Below are 19,432 nucleotides of genomic sequence, written 5' to 3'. Positions count from 1 at the left end.
CCACGCAGTATAAACTTGCATTGTTCAAGGGCCAACTGCAGTTATAAATTAATTACTTTGATTTTCCTTCTAAAGAAATGAGCCACCTCAGCTACATAACCTCTTACGCACTCAAAAACAGTCCATAATTGTGAAACTACTTGTGTAAAACTCTTGAACTTTCTTTTATTTTTTGAGATTTTATTTTTTTTAAGTAATCTCTCCACCAACATTGGGCTCAAACTCACAACCCTGAGATCAAGAGTTGCACGCTCCACTGACTGAGCCAGCCGGGCTCCCCAAACTCTTGAACTTTCTAAGAATTATTTCTCAGAGATGTTTTTAATTAGTATATAAGTCAGGATTGGTTAGGCTATGCCACCTTAACAAATACCCCCTAAATCTCAGTTAATTATGTCTTGCTTATGTTACATGATCAATTGGAAGCGGCATATGTGTGTGTAGGGGAGGTGTCTAATCAATGAAATCCCTCAGGGACCTAAGCTTGACAGAGGTTCCATCTTGGGATATGTTTCCAAGATCACAAAGCCAGGAAAGAGGGCACTTGGCAAATCGTGAACTACCTTGCTGCCTCCTCATGTTCTCAGACTCCTTTAGCCAAAACAAGTTACACTACTATGACGATTTTCAAAGGGTGTGGAGAAGTTCAAGCCTGCTATGAGCCTGGAAGGAGATAAGAACCAGAACATTTGTGCACAGGTATAATGAGCACCATGAATTAGTAGGTGACCCTGGGCCTAAGGAACAATGAAGCGATCTCGTCATAAGGAATATAAATTCCAGACTTTGTCACTCTCACCTAAGATTTATTTCCAAATGCCCGGTAGAAGGCAGTTAAAATAAAGCTTCAGATCAATAGTACCACCTTTGAAAGAAAGAGTTGATTTGTGTTTGCCTAAGAAGATAGTAGTTTGTATCTGATAATAGCTCTGTGGCTTCAGAGCTAACTATTGTGAATACTGGGTAATCTATGGATTCATTAATGCTCTTAAAGTGGAAATGCTTTGGATCTTGCTACCTAAAATATCATGGGGGACCTGCAGCATCAGCATCACCTGGAAGCTTGCTATAACTGCAGATTCTTAGGCTGTATCCCAGATCTACTCAATCAAAATTTGATTTTAACAAAATCCCTAGGTGACCCATGTGCCCACTAATGTTTGAGAAGCGCTGGATTAGGGTATCTGGAGTAAGTCCTTGAAATCAATGATATATCATGTATGAAATTCCATAATTGAGGTCTGACGTTTAAAAAAGAACTTTCCTTTTTGAAATTTGGATTTTCCAATTGTCATAGGGTTTAGGACTAAAAAAATTACATTTGAAATCATAGAAGCAAAACCTGCTCTACTGAAAAATTGTTATCTGCATAATATTTTGCTTGTTAGGTGGGCCTAATGAGACTGGCATCTTATTTTTCCAGTCTCGAAGAGAATGGCAGCTTTGTGACGTTACTTTCGCAGACCTCAGGGGAGGTCAGATGATACCATGCCAAGCACAACTTGCACATATCATAATATTAAATAACAAGAAGTTCAGGTTCCCCCCCCAACACACACACACCATTTCTTTGGATTAGTTATCAGGTCTTAAAAGGCAAACTACGGTTTCCAAACTTTAAGGAACACATATATTATTACAGCCTAGCTCAGATTTCACCTGCCTGGGGGAGAGGGTATTATTCTTGGGGATGTGAATGACAACCCATTATTACCATTAACACAGTAGTACATATCAGAGGTGATAGTCACTTCTGTTTTTTTTTTTTTCTTCCCTGAAAACAATAATATTTCCCAAAAGAATAAAACAGAAGGGCTGAAGTAAGCTGAAATAATCGCACAAAATGATTTCCTCCCTGAATTGCGAGGGTGGGGGTACTTTTTAGGAAGTTTCAGCAAACATAATCTCAAACAGCTAGGAAAAGGAACCCTAATTTAGTGCTCAACAATCATGCCTAGGTTTGTTTAATGTTTGGTGTGAAAATAATTTCACTCTACATAAATTTCTTAATGTAATTGCCACCTGAGGAGAGAAAGAAGCTACAAACAAATGGTCGTACATTTTGTGGCTCTATCTAACATAAATAAGCTAAAATTTATCCACCAGTTTTATGATGCATTTTCCTCTAAACGTGGCTCCATCTCAGAACTACTGCAGCAAGATACTGAAAACCTTTAATGAGAAACATAAAACATGTGCAGATAAGGTAAGTAAATATTTATGTATTCTAAGTCACTGAGAGCCACCTCAGTTATCATTTAGATGTCTTGACACTGTTTTATTCCCAATTGTTTGTAGGCATTTTTCTGCTACCCCTAAAATAAGCGAGTTTCATCATGAGTAGACACGTAAAGCCTGGCCAAGGTGTTACAGCACTGCCTCCGGGTTTATTTGATAAAATCCTGTTCCACGGGAAAGTAAATCATGTTGCTTACCTGAAATGTGAGAGACTGGACTGAGCAGAACTCCGAGGAAACCCATTTGCTCTTCTATTATTTTTAAAAACATGTAAGTTTTTGACACTGATTCCTGATCTGATCCTCAAGAGGTGACTTTCATTATAAAGGAATGACAGTTCTGTTATAGAACTCAAACTTGTCTGTGCATCCAATGCGCAGCCAGCCAATGTCTGAGACATGACTCAGAAGCAAAGAGAGCTTTGTTGTCAGAAGGGCAGCCCAAGGAGAAGGCAGGGGATCATTCCCAAAGCTGCCTTGCCCAGCTGAGGCTAGGAACAGTTTATATATGTTTGGGGAAGGAGGTGAATACGCAGAGGAAGGTGAAAGGTTTCTTGCAAACTTGAGTGGGGGGGGGGGTGCCTTGAAACTACCTGGAGGTACCCATTCTTTCATACAATGAGGCACCCTTTGGAACCTGGAGATCAGGTAAGCAGATAAGTTCAATACAAATGTTAGCATCATCAGATCCCCATCAGGTTACTACAATCAGTGGGTAAACAGGGAGCAGGAGCGGAAAAGGCAAAGTTAATGGTTGGTAAGAGGTGCATAAAACATAATTAAGTAGGGAACAAAACAGAACATGGAGATAAGTTAATAACAACTAACACAACTATAGTTCTGCTTATGCTTTCAAAGTAGGTCCAGGAACCAGGTGTCCAGCCTCAGCTGCTTTATAATACATCTGACCAAGGTTTAGATATTATAATGCTCTTGAATATAGTTCTATAACAAGGTTTCTCACAAGACCAGAAAAGATCCTCTCTCCCCTTCATTCCTTTCTCACTCCTGCTTTCAATTACTGGTTTCTCAAAATCATTCAGGAAACTATGGAAGACAATTAACGGGCTATTGGAAAGCACAGAGCAACTGCCCAAGGACAGGAAAATGCACTAGCTCTTTTGAGAAGGATCTGGGAAATAGCATGCAGATCATTGTCACTGAGTTGGCATTAGATGATTTCTTTTTCACAGTGTAAGGTATAGTAGCCATTATTTAGCTGTTAATGAAACACGATGCGCAGTCTGTCTTTAGGTCTCTGGGTTTCCTGTGGTATTTTTTTCCCATCTTGACCAAGTCCTACTTCATTCTCTTTTAATAGTTATGATGAGTTTTTGGCCAGAAGCACTTGCATAATACTGCCAGGTTATAGCTTATTTTCAGAGAAATAGTTTAGCCATCCTCAGCATCAAACAGAAGCAATTAATGGCACAGATGTCCTTATGAACGTGCAGGGCACCTCGTCCTTTGTTATTCAGAAATTATTTTTAGTTAGTTTATATTCTCTTTTAATGTGTTAAGGATATGCCCTTTATATTCCCTCATAATCCCTTAACTGAGACAGAACTAGTTACATTTCTTCTAATATATATATAAATAATGCTTTTAATATAAATAATAATTTATATTAATATATTAGTATATTTAATAAATTATATATATATAAATAATGCTTTTCTGTGATTATGTCCTACACTTACGTGCATCTTCGTAAAATATCACATTTGTTTAGTGCTGCTAAATTTTCCATGAAGTTTCATCCATTCATTCAATATGTTTATTTAGAGTATCAGTTACTGAGGGTACTTGAGTGAATGAAAGGATGGAAGGATGACTTTACCTTTGAAAGGTACTTGAGTGAACAAAGTAGGCAAAATCCCCACCCTTAAGAAGCTTACATTATTTTCAAGTTGTTCTACCTTCAGGTGATCTTTTAAAAAATAAAAATCCCCATCTTATAAAACCAACCTATTTGGCCTCTTCATATGTACAAATCATAGCCAGCATTTAGAAATAGCATTTATAAAACATTTCTTTTGTGTCTGACAATGTGCTAACCACTTTACATTTAGCTTATTTAATCCTCACAATAGCTCCAAAATGAGGTATTACTATGATCCTTAGTTTACAGATGAGGAAAAGGGGCTCAGAGAGATTAGTTAAGGGGAAGTTCGAAAATTAATAAAGGGAAACCTCACCAAAGTGGACTGGGGAGGCTAGAAAGGGGAATACCACTCAATGTCAATTACAGGAAGGACTGTCAATTACAAACTCCAAAATTAGTGTCAATTACAGACTCAAGGAAAGAATTCTCAGTAGGAAACAATCATCAATTACAGGTCCCAACAGAAAAAAGATGTACACTGCATCTCCTCTAAGAAATTCATTACTTCTGCAACTCAGCCAATGAGAAACCCTAATTACCTGGAGATCTTTCAAAACAACCCCTCCCAATTTCCTCCTTCTTCTCCATACAAATAACATTCCCCTACTGTGTTTGTGGGGTTTGCCAGTGGTTTGACTGTAACTTGCTTGTCTTGCATTTTACATTACCTGCCATTACCGAGTAAACCCACTTTTTTGATGGTAAAATAAGTTTTTTTTTTAAGGTTATCAGAAGGGGTGCCTGGGTGGCTCAGTCGTTAAGCGTCAAGCCCCACATCGGGCTCCCTGCTCAGTGGAGAGCCTGCTTCTCCCTCTTCTGCTCCCCCTGCTTGTGTTCCCTCTCTCACTGTCTCTGTCAAATAAATAAAATCTTAAAAAAAAAAAAAGTAAGGTTATTAGAAGATACAAGATTAGATTTCCCTTGGCTTATAACAACCGTTTCATATTTCAGATGATACTTTACATATATTTGGTGAACAGAAGAATGACCGCATGTACTTTTTTGGATTCCCATTCAGCTAAGCATCAACATCAACAACTTCTATCATCCTAGAACAATCTAGGCATTTTGTGGGGAGAGAAGATGGGAAGGGGGGGTAGGGATTTTTTTTTCCCCAGTGAATTTAGGCAGATGATCTTAGGGGTGGGTGCTTGCTTGGCCATCATTGGAGGTGGTTGCCTTATCAGGTGAGAGCGAAAGTGAGACATCAATTCCCTCTGCTTTGGGGACTCAACCTGAGTTGCTTCTGGGATTCAAGCTCATCAGAATGGTGAGAAGCGTTCCCTCAAGAGCACCAGGAATCAGAGGACCCTTGGGGGTAGGTACCAGGTGCCCTCAAGGTGATGTTAAACCAGAGGCCACCAGAGCTCTGAGAAGGACGAAACCAAGGAACCTTCCCAGGTAGTTGGCATGAGGGGCTGCCTATGAAGCTATATAGGGTCTGGAAAGATGAAAGGCACTGTCGTGTGGGGTAAAACCACAGAAAGTCGTGGCTGCGTAAGGAAACACTGACCTTCCCTATCTCCTCACTGCACGACCCCAGGAATCCAGTTTAATCCAAGAGGTTCCTACAAGATCCTTCCCGGTCCCCAGCCACCCTTCCCGCAGCCAGGTATGCGCATGCGCAGAGAGAGTCCAGCTGCGGTCGCAGGAGCCGGAGGGCATCGATCGACTCTAAGCTCGACTGCTCGAATTGTCGGCGCTTGATTGAGGCACGTGGTAGCGTAACTTCCGGTAGCGGCTCCGTTTCCGGCTTTCGGTTCGTGGGGGACCAGCGTAGGCCTCAGGTGAGTTGGAACGCGTTCTCGTTCGCTGTTTCCGTTTTCCGGGTAGTCGGCCGCCTCTCGGCCTGACGCCCGTTTGTGCGAGCAGGGAGTGGACGGGGCGCGGTGCTGGGAACGGCGAGTGTTTGCTCCCGGGTTGGCGGAGGGGTTGGCGAGAGGGCGGGAGGAGTTGGAAACTAACGCGCTGGTCCTGCTAGGCCTCCGAATTTAGAATTGTCTCTAGTGGGAAGGGTTGGGATCGGCGATCGCTTGGCCGCTTCCTGGGGCTTTGGTCGAACTTGCCACGGCTAGAGAAGCGGGAGGCTCCCTTTGGACTCCAGGTGCCCTTGCTCTAGTCCAGACCGCTCTCAAACCTCGCGTGAGATCTTGCAAGAGCCTCCCCTTTGAGAGCTCCGCCTTCAGTTTGACGTCTCACTCTCTTCTTCTTGTCGTTTTCGCGACCCCAGCCCTTCCAGGTTTCAGGTAAGGGGGGGTGGGTCGCAGATCTCTGAGAAGCGAGATCTCTGAGTTACCTTTCACCTGTTCCGCACAAGTGCAGGCCTTGTCTGTAGGCTTTTCCCTTATCAGGCTTCCTATACTGTTCACACACAGTGGGTTTAAAATTGGTGAAATGAAAGTATATGGGGGGGGGGGAGCACCCAAGGAAATAAAGCAGGGTCACAGTTGGCAACTAAAAACGGTGTAAAAAATGAAATAGTCAAGTGATTGTGAAAGAAAAGTGCAAAAGGCGAGGAAACAAGGGTGGAATTCCCAAGTCTGCTGTTTATTAGCTAACGATTAGTCTAACGATAACGGTAACAAGTCCTTTACCTGTATTAGCCATTAATAACAGCTACTCGAAGTGTTCACTGCCCATCTGAGAGCTGTGCCAGAACTTTGTCATCTAGTCTTCTGAGTTCTAGTAGGTAAGTGTTGTTACACCAGCCCCATTTTACAGCCGTAGACCTGAGATTAAAGAACTTGCCTTCAGTCAAGCAGTTAGTAATAAGCATACATAGGATTTGAATTCAGAGGAGGCTGGTACTAGAATCCGAGCTCTTAACCATCATGCCATACTGCTCTCTGAGCTCCATAATTTCAAGTCCCTTAGAGTTGTGTGATGGTGTATATAAAGTAAGTAACTGATAGGAAAGCACTTTTTAAGTGTACTCCTTAAGTATTGCTTGGCAAACATCGTTAATGTGTTAATGATTTTTACTGGGCACACATTTGCTAGTTTCTTTCTCATTTCCCTTAAAACCTAAAATATTATTTTAAAAATAATTAAGTGGGGCGCCTGGGTGGCTCAGTCGGTTAAACATCCAATTCTTGATCTCAGCTCAGATCTTGATCTCAGGGTTGCGAGTTCAAGCCCCACGTTGGGCTCCATGCTGGGTGTGGAGCCTACTTAAAAAAATAAAATAATTTCATTAAAAAACAAAGGTTATTTTGTTAGGTGAAAAAACTTGTTGCAAGTGAAAGATAAATTAAAAAATAAATGTATTGGGTGAAATAATGTTATTAAAATCTGCCTAGATACTGGTGCTCCACCAAGTTTTGTGCCTGAGAACTATTTTTTGTTGTTGTTTAAAAAGGAGGGCTAGCAAGTGCTGGAGAGGTTTTAAAGACTACTAACAAAAACTGATATTTTCTGACATTTGGGATTGAAAGAAAATTGAGAAGTTAATAGTCCCTGTGTTAGGCGTGCCTGGGTGGCTCAGTCGTTAAGCGTCTGCCTTCAGCTCAGGTCATGATCCCAGGGTCCTGGGATCGAGCCCCACATCGCGCTCCCTGCTTGGCGGGAAGCCTGCTTCTCCCTCTCCCGCTCACCCTGCTTGTGTTCCTGCTCTCGCTCTCTCTCTGTCAAATAAATAAATAAAATCTTTAAAAAAAATAATAATAATCCCTGGGTTGTCCTTATACGACACAACAGTGTGAGTTAATGCTCCCTGTTTATAACAGAATATTTACTGTCTCCTTAGGCAGTTTGAACAGTTTAACTCCAAACATGGATATCAGACCAAATCATACAATTTACATCAACAATATGAATGACAAAATTAAAAAAGAAGGTAAGTGCTTTTAAAAACCATTTGTTCACAACCGAAGTGCATTTAATTGCTAGCGTCTTAAAAACTGTACTGCTTCAAAACTTGTCATGTAGTAATTTTTGTCAGTACCTGAAATAATGGCTTGTTCCTTTTGTGTGAGAATTTTAAGGCTTTTTAAAAACAAAAGTAGGTAGGGGCTGGAAATTTGGTGAATATGTTTTCACTCAGATAAAATGATTTGAAACAACTTTTAGGGGCACCTGGGTGGCTCAGGTCATGATCCCAGAGTTCTGGGATCAAGCCCTGAATCGGTTCCCTGCTCTGTGGGAAACCTGCTGCTCCCTCTCCCACTCCCCCTGCTTGTGTTCTTTCTCTCGCTGTGTCTCTCTCTGTCAAATAAATAAATAAAATCTTAAAAAAAAATACAACTTTTAAAATTAGATAGCCAGTAGTATAATGTGATTTTATTAAAATATGTAACTTTAAGTAAATGCGTGGTGGGGGGCACTCATTGCAGTGTCATTTTATGAAGAGTTTTGCCACTGTTTCTTTAATAAATAAATTGTTTTTCCCTCTACTTTTGCTCAGAGTTGAAGAGATCCCTGTATGCCCTGTTTTCTCAGTTTGGCCACGTTGTAGATATTGTAGCTTTAAAGACCATGAAGATGAGGGGGCAAGCCTTTGTTATTTTTAAGGAACTGGGTTCATCCACAAATGCCTTGAGACAGTTACAAGGATTTCCATTTTATGGTAAACCAATGGTAAGGCAATCTTATATTTTGGGTTTAATCACTTAATGGTATGTTAGGTTTGTAGATATGCATTTGAAACTATGGCTGTTCCTTTCTGTTTTTAATTGTTAAAGCAAGTTTGGGTTTATTTTATTTACACATTTGTATTTATAGAAACACAGTAATAGAGTTTATAATTCACTAGTTTATGATAGTTCAGATGGGCAATAACAAAATACAATATTTTTTAAACATTGTACACCTAGATGTACAATGTTTAAAAAATAGTGGCAGTATTGGCAATATTCTCATCTCAGAAGAACTACAAGTTAACTCAAGATTAAAAAGAAACCTTTTTTGTAAACTTGTAAAACAATACAAAACACAAAAATCATGGGTCAGAGAGGAAATCGATTTGAAGTTTCAGAAAATAGCATAGCAAAATACATATCAGAAGCCATGCAGTCTAGAAAAAGCAGTGATCTAAGAAAAATTCATAGGTTTAAATCATAGGTTTTATTGATGAAGAAACAATGAGTGACAGTGAAACAGTCATGCATAGAAAGTTTTAACCTCAGGAATGATGTGAGATTCACATTTAGCTGCTGGGTGAAGATTGGGTTGTTGGAGGGCCGAGAGGGACTAGGGAACTCAGGAGGCCACTGTCTAGAAATTATTGGCACTGGCTTCACTTTGCCAACTAAATATTTTAAATCAATGGAATCATGTGTACCTACAGAGTACCTTGGGTACGGATTCCTAGTGCTTTTTCCTGAGACTAGAATGGGATGAGAAGAGACCTTGAGGAGAAAGCCAAGGCCCAGAGTTTCCAGGCCCTGGATCCTCATTCTGACTCTACCATTAACTGGCTGTGTGCCTGTGTTCATTTTCAGTACCTATAAAATGTAAGCAGATTGGTTATCCTTTAGGCTAATTCAGAGGTCAGCAAAAACTTTATATAAAGGACTGGATAGTAAATATTTGAGGCTTTGTGGGCCACAGTTTCTGTCACATATTCTTGTGTCTGTGTGAGTTTTTTTTAACAACCCTTTAAAACTGTAGGGAAAAAAGAAGTCCTTAACCTATAGGCCATACAAAAACAGGCCATGGGCTGGCTGGATTTGGCCCATAGTCTAGCGCAGATACTGGTTTAATCCCTTTATTTTAGAAATGAAGAATCGGGAAAAAAAAAAGAAAGAGATAGAATGAAAGAATGAATCAGGCACAGAAAGGTTAATTGCCAGTCTAGGTTATATTAATACAACCAATGGCAGTACAAGGCCTCGAAAGCTAACCTGACACCCAGTATTACGATTTTTCCCCCCAAACTAGGAGTTGGCACACTGTCCTAAAGGGCCACATAGTAAGTATTTTAGGCCTTGTGAGCCAGATGATCTCTCCTGCGGCTGTTTAACTGCCTTTATGGCAGCAAAAGCAGCTGTAGATGGTATGCAAATGAACGAATGTGGCTGTGTTCCAGCAAGACCTGATTTATAAAAACAGGCAGTGTTGGCTGTGGTCATTGGTTCGAGGGCCTTTATATAGCTCATTATTTAATTCAGGAGTGGGCATTTTTTTCTCTGTTACTAGAGCAAGTTTTCTTCTCCTTTTCTATCCAGTTCCCCTTTTCCCATCACTTCTCACCTGATGGGCACCAGCTGTGTGGAAAGGCCCACCTCAGAAAACTAGGATTGTGCCTTCATACACTCTTTTTAATAAGTTGGAATTGCCTGAAACCAGTTTGTCTGTCTTAGTAAGTATGAAGAAATAGTATAATGGAGATCGCAGTTGGCAGGAGCATAAGACTGGGTTTTAGTTTAAATCGAAAATTACATTAATATGGAGGAACGATTTCTTCCTATAGAGGGTTTTGTTTTATTGAGTTGAGATGACAAGTTTGCATGCGCCAGTCACTCAGATACAGGAAAGCTAGACATTTTTGGCACTGGCTTCACTTTGCCAACTAATTATTTTAAGTCAATGGGAAAAGTCCAGTAGACTGATAATGCTCTAAAAGTGTTTTATGAGTTCCATTTCTACCTTCAGGAAGGTAGCAGATACTGCCAAATTTCCAGCATCCTGGAAGAGGAAGAAGAATGTTCTTTGAGCTGTCTTGCTTTGTGTTCATTCAGGTGGTTTTAGTTGCTCTTCTGTTTTAAATCCCAACATACCAGATCAGAAGTAAGCAAAATTTGCTATAACTTGGAACTCATAACAAAATTACCCAAATTCAAGGAAATTTGGTTATTTAATGCCAAAAATACCTCAGTAATGTAGAACCATCTTCCTGAATGGCTTCTGTTATGAAACCTTTGGCATAAATGTAAACCTTGCTCCTTTTCTAAGCTGTGGGTATACTTTTTTTGTCCCTTATGGGTCTTTGGCCTCCAACCAAGGTTTTTCAGCATTGGTACTTTTGACATTTTGACCTGAATAATTCTTGTTGTGGTGGGCTATCGTGTTCATTGCAGTGTTTAGCAGCATCCCTGGGCTCGATCTACGACATGCCAGTAGCATGACAACCCAGACTGTCTCCATTCAATAGCACCAGTTGTCCCCTGTGGACAAAATCACCTCTGGTTGAGAATCAATAGTGTAGATCAGCCAGCTGAGAATGATGGCTGAGATCAGGGATTTTTCACAGGTGACTGTGTCATAAGGACAGGTCACCCAAGATCTGTTCAGGTCAGGGAGAAGGTTGAAGACACAGGGGAGATGGCAGGGGAGTCCTTGGGACTAAGAGTTAGTCTAAGCGGGTGCCATGGTGGCTCAGTCGTTAAGTGTCTGCCTTCAGCTCAGGTCATGATCCTGGGGTCCTGGGATCAAGTCCTGCGTCAGGCTCCTTGCTTTGCGGGGAGCCTGCTTCTCCCTTTCCTTCCCACTGTGCTCTCTCTCACTATCTCTGCCTCTCACTCTCTCAAATAAATAAAATCTAAAAATTAAAAAAAAAGAGTCTAAGCATTCCTTCTGGTTAGATGATGACATGCCAAACCAGCAGTTGCTTACAGGGATAAGTCCGCTTAGAAACCCTATGGTACTGTAGCCCAGAATAGTCAGAGAAAGCTTTGCATACTGAGGTGAGGGTAGGATGCTCCCCTCTTGTTTTCCCAGCACACTCATCTCTAGCTGGGGAAAAAGAGAGACTTGCTTTTGGTTTTAACAAATTTTCTTTCAAACCCATGCTGTTTTAGGTCACTTGTTTCCTTTCAGACTGAGATGAAATTCTTATTCTATAAGGCAATTTTAGATAGTAATTTGTAGGACTCTTGTGTTTTGATATGGTCAGAGAGGTTGTTTCAGCTCATTCAGCTCCAGAGAAGAAATGTTTCCTGGAAATGGAAATTGCATTTTGCAAATAGATACACCCTAGAAAATGGTTTAACTCCTAGCAAAAATTTGGGTGATTGGTGTTGAATCTAGCTGTGTGATAATGCTTTAGGCCAAGGCCATGCTACTCAAAGTGTGGGCCCCACCATCCACTTTGTGCCTGTTAGAAGTGCAGAATCTCAGGCCTCATTCAGACCTACTGCATCAGAATCTGCAGTCTTCCATGTAGTTAGAATGCATGTTAAAGTTTACCAAATGCTCTCCTAGACTAGGGTTTTTAAAAGCTCTCCTGTTGTCTTGCTGGCATACTGTTCTTGCTGGCCGTGGTATAGGAAGAATCAGCAAGTGGCCTGATTGCACTAGCTGAGATGCTAGTTTGTTTCTTTTCAAAGCATTTTGAAGTTTAAATTGTTGCCACTATTAGTCATTTCATTTAAAAATCCTAGATCAGATTCAAAGGGAAATCATTCTCAATCTTGAGTACTTTACCTTTGGAAATAACAAATTCCATATAATACATTCCACAGCTAATCGACACATCTTGACCCTTTTATTGAGAGTCCTTACCAAGGAGTAGACAACTTTCCAGTGCTTTTTTCTGTTTCATGAAATTGAGAGAAGCCATGGTGCAGATGTTGCAAAGTTCTGTGTTTCCCATATGAAAATCTATGGGTTTTCTTCTAATAAGCATAGTTGAGTCTAACTTTGTCTAAGTTGTGAATCATAGACCACAATTTATTTTCATTTGGTGCTCAGTGTATTTGACAGATTTCCTTAGGGATGTGTTTAAAACCAGCTTGTAGTGTGTTTGTGTAATGAAATTTGAAATACTAATGAAGAGTATAAACAGCTTTCAGCATAATGAATAGTAACCTGTTTCCAAATAATTAAAACAGCGAATCCAGTATGCAAAAACAGATTCTGATATAATATCTAAAATGCGCGGCACTTTTGCTGACAAAGAAAAGAAGAAGGAAAAGAAAAAAGCAAAAACTGTGGAACAGACTGCGACCACTGCAAACAAAAAGCCTGGTCAGGTGAGATGAACAAAGTTCCTAGGTTTGTTGGTGTTAAGAACTTGATAGGGATGTCCGTTTTCCACTTAAGGGATGATCTTTGGGGTGTGTGTGTCTGTATGTGCCTGTGTGTGTGTTTAAAAGGTGCAATTTCAAGAAGCTGGAATTGGTTGAGTTCTAGAATTCCGATATTTATATTTAAGCCCTGAATTAAATCTAAACCCTTAAAAACGCAGATTTATATTAAACAGTTTTATTTGAATTTGTATGACATTTAGTTCCATCATTCTTCAAAATATGTTAATATTTGCTGGCATCTTTCTCAAGTTCTACTGCCTGTCAATAATGCTATAGATATTATCTTTTATCTTGAGTACTCCACACAAAGCTGCTTTCTTTGAACCGTTCAGGATTCAAAAATCTAATTTAAAATGCCAGATAAAAGTGAGATTATCGTCCAAAATGCAGTTACTTTTGGATTGAAAGTCATTAGAAATCAGTTTCAAGAAGTACAATGCTTGACTTCTGTCTGATTGTTAAAAAAAGACTGGTTCTTGGTTTTTCCGTATATATTTCTCCATAATTTTGAAGGTTAGAGATTAAATTTTATGATTAACAGTCTTTAAAATTTTGGACTAGATCTTTCAAAATTAACTGACTTTAAAATTTTGGACTAGATCTTTCAAAATTAACTGACAAGTTAAAGTTTGACTCAGGTACCATGTAAATTCTTAGAATAAGAAATCTTTTTAAATTAATGTGTTTTTTTAAGGTTTTAATTCCAGTAGAGTTAGCTTAAGTGTTGTTAGTTCCAGGTGTATAGTATAGTGATTCAACACTTCTGTACATGACTCCGTGCTTGTCACGATAATTATCCTCCTTAATCCCTGTCCCCTATTTTTCTCATCCCTCTACCCATCTCCCCTCTGGTAACCATCAGTTTGTTCTATGTAGTTAAGGGTCTGTTTCTTGCTGTGTGTCTCTCTTTTTGTTTTTCCTTTGTTTGTTAGTTTTGTTTCTTAAATTCCACATATGAGTGAAATCATACAGTATTTGTCTTTCTCTGACTGACTTATTTCATTTAGCATTATGCCCTCTGGTTCCATCCGTGTTGTTGCAAAACACAGGATTTCATTCTTTTTTATGGCTGAATAATATCACATTGGATATATACACCACATCCTTATCCATTTATCTATCAGTGGACACTTGGGTGGCTATTGTAAATAAAGCTGCTATAAACATGGGGGTGCATGTATCCCTTTGAATTAGTGTTTTTGTATTCTTTGGGTAAATACCCAGTAGTGCGATCACTGGATCATGGGGTGGTTCTATTTTTAATTTTTTGAGGAATCTCCACACAGTTTTCCAGAGTGGCTGCACCATTTGCCTTCTGACCAGCAGTGCAAGAGGGTTCCTTTTTCTCCACATCCTCACCAACACTTGTGGTTTCTTGTGTTTCTGATCTTAGCCATTCTGACAAGTATGGGGTGACATCTCCTTGTAGTTTTGACTTGCATTTCCCTGATGATGAGTGATATTGAGCATCTTTTCATGTGTCTGTTAGCCATCTCTTTGTCTTTGGAGAAATGTCTGTTCATGTCTTCTGCCCATTTTTTAGTTGGATTATTTGTTTTTTGGGTGTTTCATCAGTTTCTAATATACTTCGGATACTTAACCCTTTATCGGTTATGTCATTTGCAAATATCTTCTCCCATTTAGTAGGTGGCCTTTTAAAAATTAATGTTATTTTTATGCAGTAATTAAAATTATAATCACCTGTTGCTGTTTTAGAGCGATCAGAAATTTTAACTGTTTTCTATTTCTTTTGTTTAGGGAACACCAAATGCAGCAAATACCCAAGGAAATTCAACACCAAATCCTCAGGTAATCTTTGTTTCCGTGGGTGCTTGCTTTTTAAAGTAAAATTATAAACCAATAAGAATAATATACAACAACTTGCCTGTCTCCAAAAAATGAAAATAATTCCTTTTACAAGACATGAAATTAGGGGCGCCTAGGTGGCTCAGTTGTTAAGCGTCTGCCTTCGGCTCAGGTCATGGTCCCAGGGTCCTGGGATTGAGCCCTGCATCAGGCTCCCTGCTCCACAGGAGGCCTGCTTGTCCTCCCATTCCCCCTGCTTGTGTTCCCTCTCTTGCACTGTGTCTCTCTCTGTCAAATAAATAAATAAAATCTTTAAAAAAAAAAAAAAAAGACATGAAATTATATAACACTTTAACATAGAAACTCACTTCTCAAAACATTGCAATTTTTTTAAGGGGCAGAAATGAAACCTGACTTTATTCCTTGCTTTCCATAATGTTTCGATGATGGAATCAAAATGACAGATTTTAAACTACAAAGGCTGGGAGTGAACTATTTTCGCTACAGTATGTACAAAGCCCCCAGGACTTTACAGACACACAGGTTGGGGAAGTTGGTCAGGTGAATGGGCTCTCTTTCCCTACCAGTTGCTCAAAGCACTGAACTGTCTTTTTTAAATAGAGCAAGGTTGTTTTATGGTTACTCTTGCTCCGGCTTCCGATAACAAATATATGTCTCTTTATAGATAGGTTTTAGAAACCTCTTAGCAAATCTCCCTGCTGGAGGCCTCAAAGAGAAAGCCTCAATTAGGTACTAATGGTTTCCTCTTGGTTCCTTGGATGCTTGAGTCTGACAAGATCCTTAAGTCTGGAGAATTCCTTGCACCTCAGAGCTTTCCTTCTCTGATTTGAAGTTATGTGCATTTTCCTATATTCTCTCCCTCCCTCCTTTGGAGTCTTTCAGCAATTATAGTACAGCTTACAAATGCTAGCACTTAATTCTCTAAGCCTTAAGTTCTTTACATGTCCTCTTTTCTCTTCATGAAAGTAGCCGCCTGAAGACAGAGAGGCTCTTAGGTACAGGATGACCCTGTCCCTATAGTTCCCCATAACCCCAGCTTAGGGTATCAGATAATTAGTTTAACATCTAATAATACTTGTTTCTACTTATTGGATGTAACCAGATGGTCTGTATATCTCATTTACTTGCAGAAAACATTAAAAGTCACCAAGTATTGGCTCTAAGTGGTAGTTCCAAATTGTCTTAAATGCTGGGAGATTGTAAACAATAACTCCGAGGATTGAAACCTGAGTTATTATTCAGGTAACCAGCTGAAGATGGGTGACACTGCTGTCTTCTCTAGTTTTGTTAGGGTCTTTCAGTTATGTAATCTAGTTGACAATCCTTCCAGTACAGCTGACTCTGGATGCTTAAAACTTAAACATTGTTTTAAATACTATTAAATACTTTAAACTTAAATACAAACTAACTATTAAATACTTTAAACTTTAAATACAAACTAAGATTTGTAATCATCCAAATTTGTATTAAGTGACTTGAATGTCTGCGTAGTTGCTGTTAGGTTTATGTTTATTTCTCTGGTGTCATTGTTTTTCAGCATTAGTGTTCGCTGTAGTGCTACAATTTCATAATCCTTAATAAACTGGAACGTAGCTCTCTGAAGTTTAGATTTTAATGTAAGAACCGAATGGTTTACTATACTTTTTATACTTAAAGCTAACTTTGCCTTTTTTCTTTGTAATAGGTCCCTGATTACCCTCCAAACTATATTTTATTCCTCAATAATTTACCAGAAGAGACCAATGAGATGATGTTGTCCATGCTGTTTAATCAGTAAGTTTTATCGTAAACCAGTCTGTGTTCTGAAAGCCTCCCAACAGGACAAATAGTTCTTCTATGGGTTGAATCCTTTTGTGTATCGCAACAGTAATTCCTATAGCGTCCTTGATTTGGTCTGGGATTAATGATGTGAATTAAAGCCAATCTGCAGATTTAGCAAATAAAAAGCTGAATTACCTCTAATGTTTGAATACTCTTAATTGATGAGTATAAGAGGAAACAAAGCTTTGATATAGTGACAAAATTGAACTAGCTTACATTATACCTGTACTTCTTTCATTGTATTATTATTTGTATTTTAGATTCTTTCAGCCTACTCAGGATTCTTGGTAGGATATGATACTTTTCCTAGACCAGTATTGGGAAGTTGCTGATTTAAACACAGAATAAGCATTCATGTATTTGATATCCTTTATATACTTTATATATTTATGTATATAAATTGTTTCTCTTGTAGATTTCCTGGCTTCAAGGAAGTACGTTTGGTACCTGGGAGGCATGACATTGCTTTTGTTGAATTTGAAAATGATGGACAGGCTGGAGCTGCCAGGGATGCTTTACAGGGATTTAAAATCACACCGTCCCATGCCATGAAGATCACCTATGCCAAGAAATAACATATGGGAGAGTTGTCTTTAAAGCACTTGGTGTTATTTATAGTGTTTGTTTTGATAACATTTGGTCAGGCCATTTTTTAATAGTTGGGATGAGGGAGAGTGGAAGTGAGATTTTTGTGAATGATTTTAAAAAATACCTAGGCTTTGTTTAGCCTTAGTGAACTATGAAATATGAAGGCCTCAGTTTTGTATAATAAACTTTTACTGGTATTCTTTACCTAATACTTTATTTATTCCGTTGTCCTGTCATCAAATGTTTATGCTAGTCTAGAGCACCTCTTAAGGTATATAAAACTGTAATAGGATGCTTTCCTAGTATTATTTTGGAGCAGCTAATGGCAGAGAAACATTGAATCTTTTTTTTAATATTTTATTTATTTATTTGAGCGAGAACATGAGCAGGGGGAGGGGCAGAGATAGAGGGGGAGAGATTCCTCAAGCAGACTCCCCGCTGAGTACGGAGCCCGAGGCAGGGACGCAGAACTCGATCCCAGGACCCTGAGCTCATGACCTGAGCCTAAGTCAGCCACCTACCCGACTGAGCCACTCAGACGCCACCATTGAATCATTTTAACAAAAGGAGAATTAGATCAAGTCCTTGATTAGACTTCTTGTAGTTTTTTTTTATTCATATGGACTGCCAATCCTGGAGTTCTGTGTGTATGTTGCATTAATGGTAAAAATAATTGCCCTAAGTGTTAGAAGAAAATGAGACCTGGACAGGAACCAAATTTGAACTTTGTGTTCTTCAAATAAGTGAGCATCATTTCTTGGTGGTAGTAGGCATTTCACAAAGCTTTTCATTCAGCATTTAATTGGATAAAGGCCATTTCGGAGTAACTTATGTTTTCTGGGAAAACAAGGAAAGGGAATGCTGTCTTTCAACTTCGTATTTCATGCTCTTATCCTCTTGATGCAGGATTTTTCCTAAGGAATACCTGCTTGTCTAATAACCTAACCTTTTCTTTAGGAAGGTTTCCCTCCAAGGGAAAGAATTTACAATCTAAAAAATTTTTTAAGATAAATAGGCTGACTTGTGAAGAATTGCCAATTCTAACCTTGATATGTCTTTGTAATTCTCAAACACCTATGTTTAATTCTTAAACACCAAAGCTCGTTTTCTTTAGCTTTTGATTTATACCTGAGGCTGTGATTCAGTCCCCTGCTAGTAAAACCATGGGCATCTGTAGAAGTGGACAATTTTTTGCACCTACAGCACACATTAAAGTGACACTTGATCATTTTTTCATGTTTTTCTTTGAATATTTCCTTGAACAAAAGTTTGAATTTTTATTGTATACTTAATGGGAAGACTACTTTTTAGACTTATGTAGATTTTTGTCAGGTCACTCTTATGTACACATGAGGAAAAAGCAAAATAATTTTTATTCCTAAAGCTGCCACATTTAGAATCTCTCTTTTTTTTAAAAGATTTTATTTATTTGAGAGAGAGCACAAGTGGAGGGAGGTGCAAAGGGAGAGGGAGAAGCAGACTCCTCGCTGAGCAGGGAGCCTGACACAGGGCTGGATCCTAGGTCACTGAGATCATGAGCTGAGCCAAAGGCAGACGCTTAACTGACTGAGCCACCCAGGTGCCCCTAGAGTCTGACTTACTTGAATAACTTAACTTAGTTTTCAAGTTTATGTACTCTTGTAAAATGTATTAAGAATGAATTACTAGAAAAAGGACCATACTCTTGAGATGTTAGAGCAATGCCAGTTGCTATTACATTTTCTAACCCCTTCCTCTCAGTGACTGTCCTTACCTTTTCTGAGAAAAGGGTTTCACAGACATCCCTGCTTTGAGGGTCTGTATGAGAGGAAGTAGAAAGGGCTGTGTAGCTGGAGTGGGGCGAGAGGGAGGGAGGGAGGGGAGAGTAAGATGGGACTATGTAGGCCTTTTTAAGGACTTGCTTAAATTCTGAAATGGGGAACTCAGATTTTATTTTAATTTTTATTCTTTTTTTTAGATTTTATTTATTTGACAGAAACAGAGGGAACACAAGCAGGGGGAGTGGGAGAGGGAGAAGCAGGCTCCCTGCTGAGCAGGGAGCCCGATGTGGGGCTAGAGTTCAGGACCCTGGGATCATGACCTGAGCCGAAGGTAGATGTTTAACGACT

At 39.3% G+C, this 19,432-nt stretch overlaps 1 protein-coding gene across 6 annotated transcripts; it reads left to right on the top strand.

Annotated features, from left to right (window-relative positions):
* Positions 1-5,824: 5,824 nt before the first annotated feature.
* SNRPB2 (small nuclear ribonucleoprotein polypeptide B2) lies at positions 5,825-17,540 on the top strand. Of its 6 annotated transcripts, XM_035005807.1 has the most exons (9): positions 5,864-5,909; positions 6,353-6,368; positions 6,726-6,811; positions 7,868-7,957; positions 8,525-8,697; positions 12,891-13,031; positions 14,847-14,897; positions 16,600-16,688; positions 17,152-17,540. In XM_035005807.1, the coding sequence occupies exons 4-9, from the start codon at positions 7,894-7,896 to the stop codon at positions 17,309-17,311; spliced, it is 678 nt and encodes a 225-aa protein (XP_034861698.1). In that variant the 5' UTR covers positions 5,864-5,909; positions 6,353-6,368; positions 6,726-6,811; positions 7,868-7,893; the 3' UTR covers positions 17,312-17,540. The 6 variants fall into 6 exon arrangements, with proteins under 6 accessions (XP_034861697.1, XP_034861700.1, XP_034861698.1 ...); XM_035005806.1 differs by lacking the exon at positions 6,353-6,368 and having other exon boundaries at positions 5,825-5,909; XM_035005809.1 differs by lacking the exons at positions 6,353-6,368; positions 6,726-6,811 and having other exon boundaries at positions 5,838-5,909.
* Positions 17,541-19,432: the final 1,892 nt, after the last annotated feature.

The sequence above is a fragment of the Mirounga leonina genome, unplaced genomic scaffold, assembly GCF_011800145.1.
Source record: "Mirounga leonina isolate KUSES-001 unplaced genomic scaffold, KU_Mleo_1.0 Mir_150, whole genome shotgun sequence".
NCBI lineage: Eukaryota > Metazoa > Chordata > Mammalia > Carnivora > Phocidae > Mirounga > Mirounga leonina.
The sequence above is the reverse complement of the archived record's forward strand: the minus strand, read 5'-3'. Positions and strand labels throughout refer to the sequence as shown.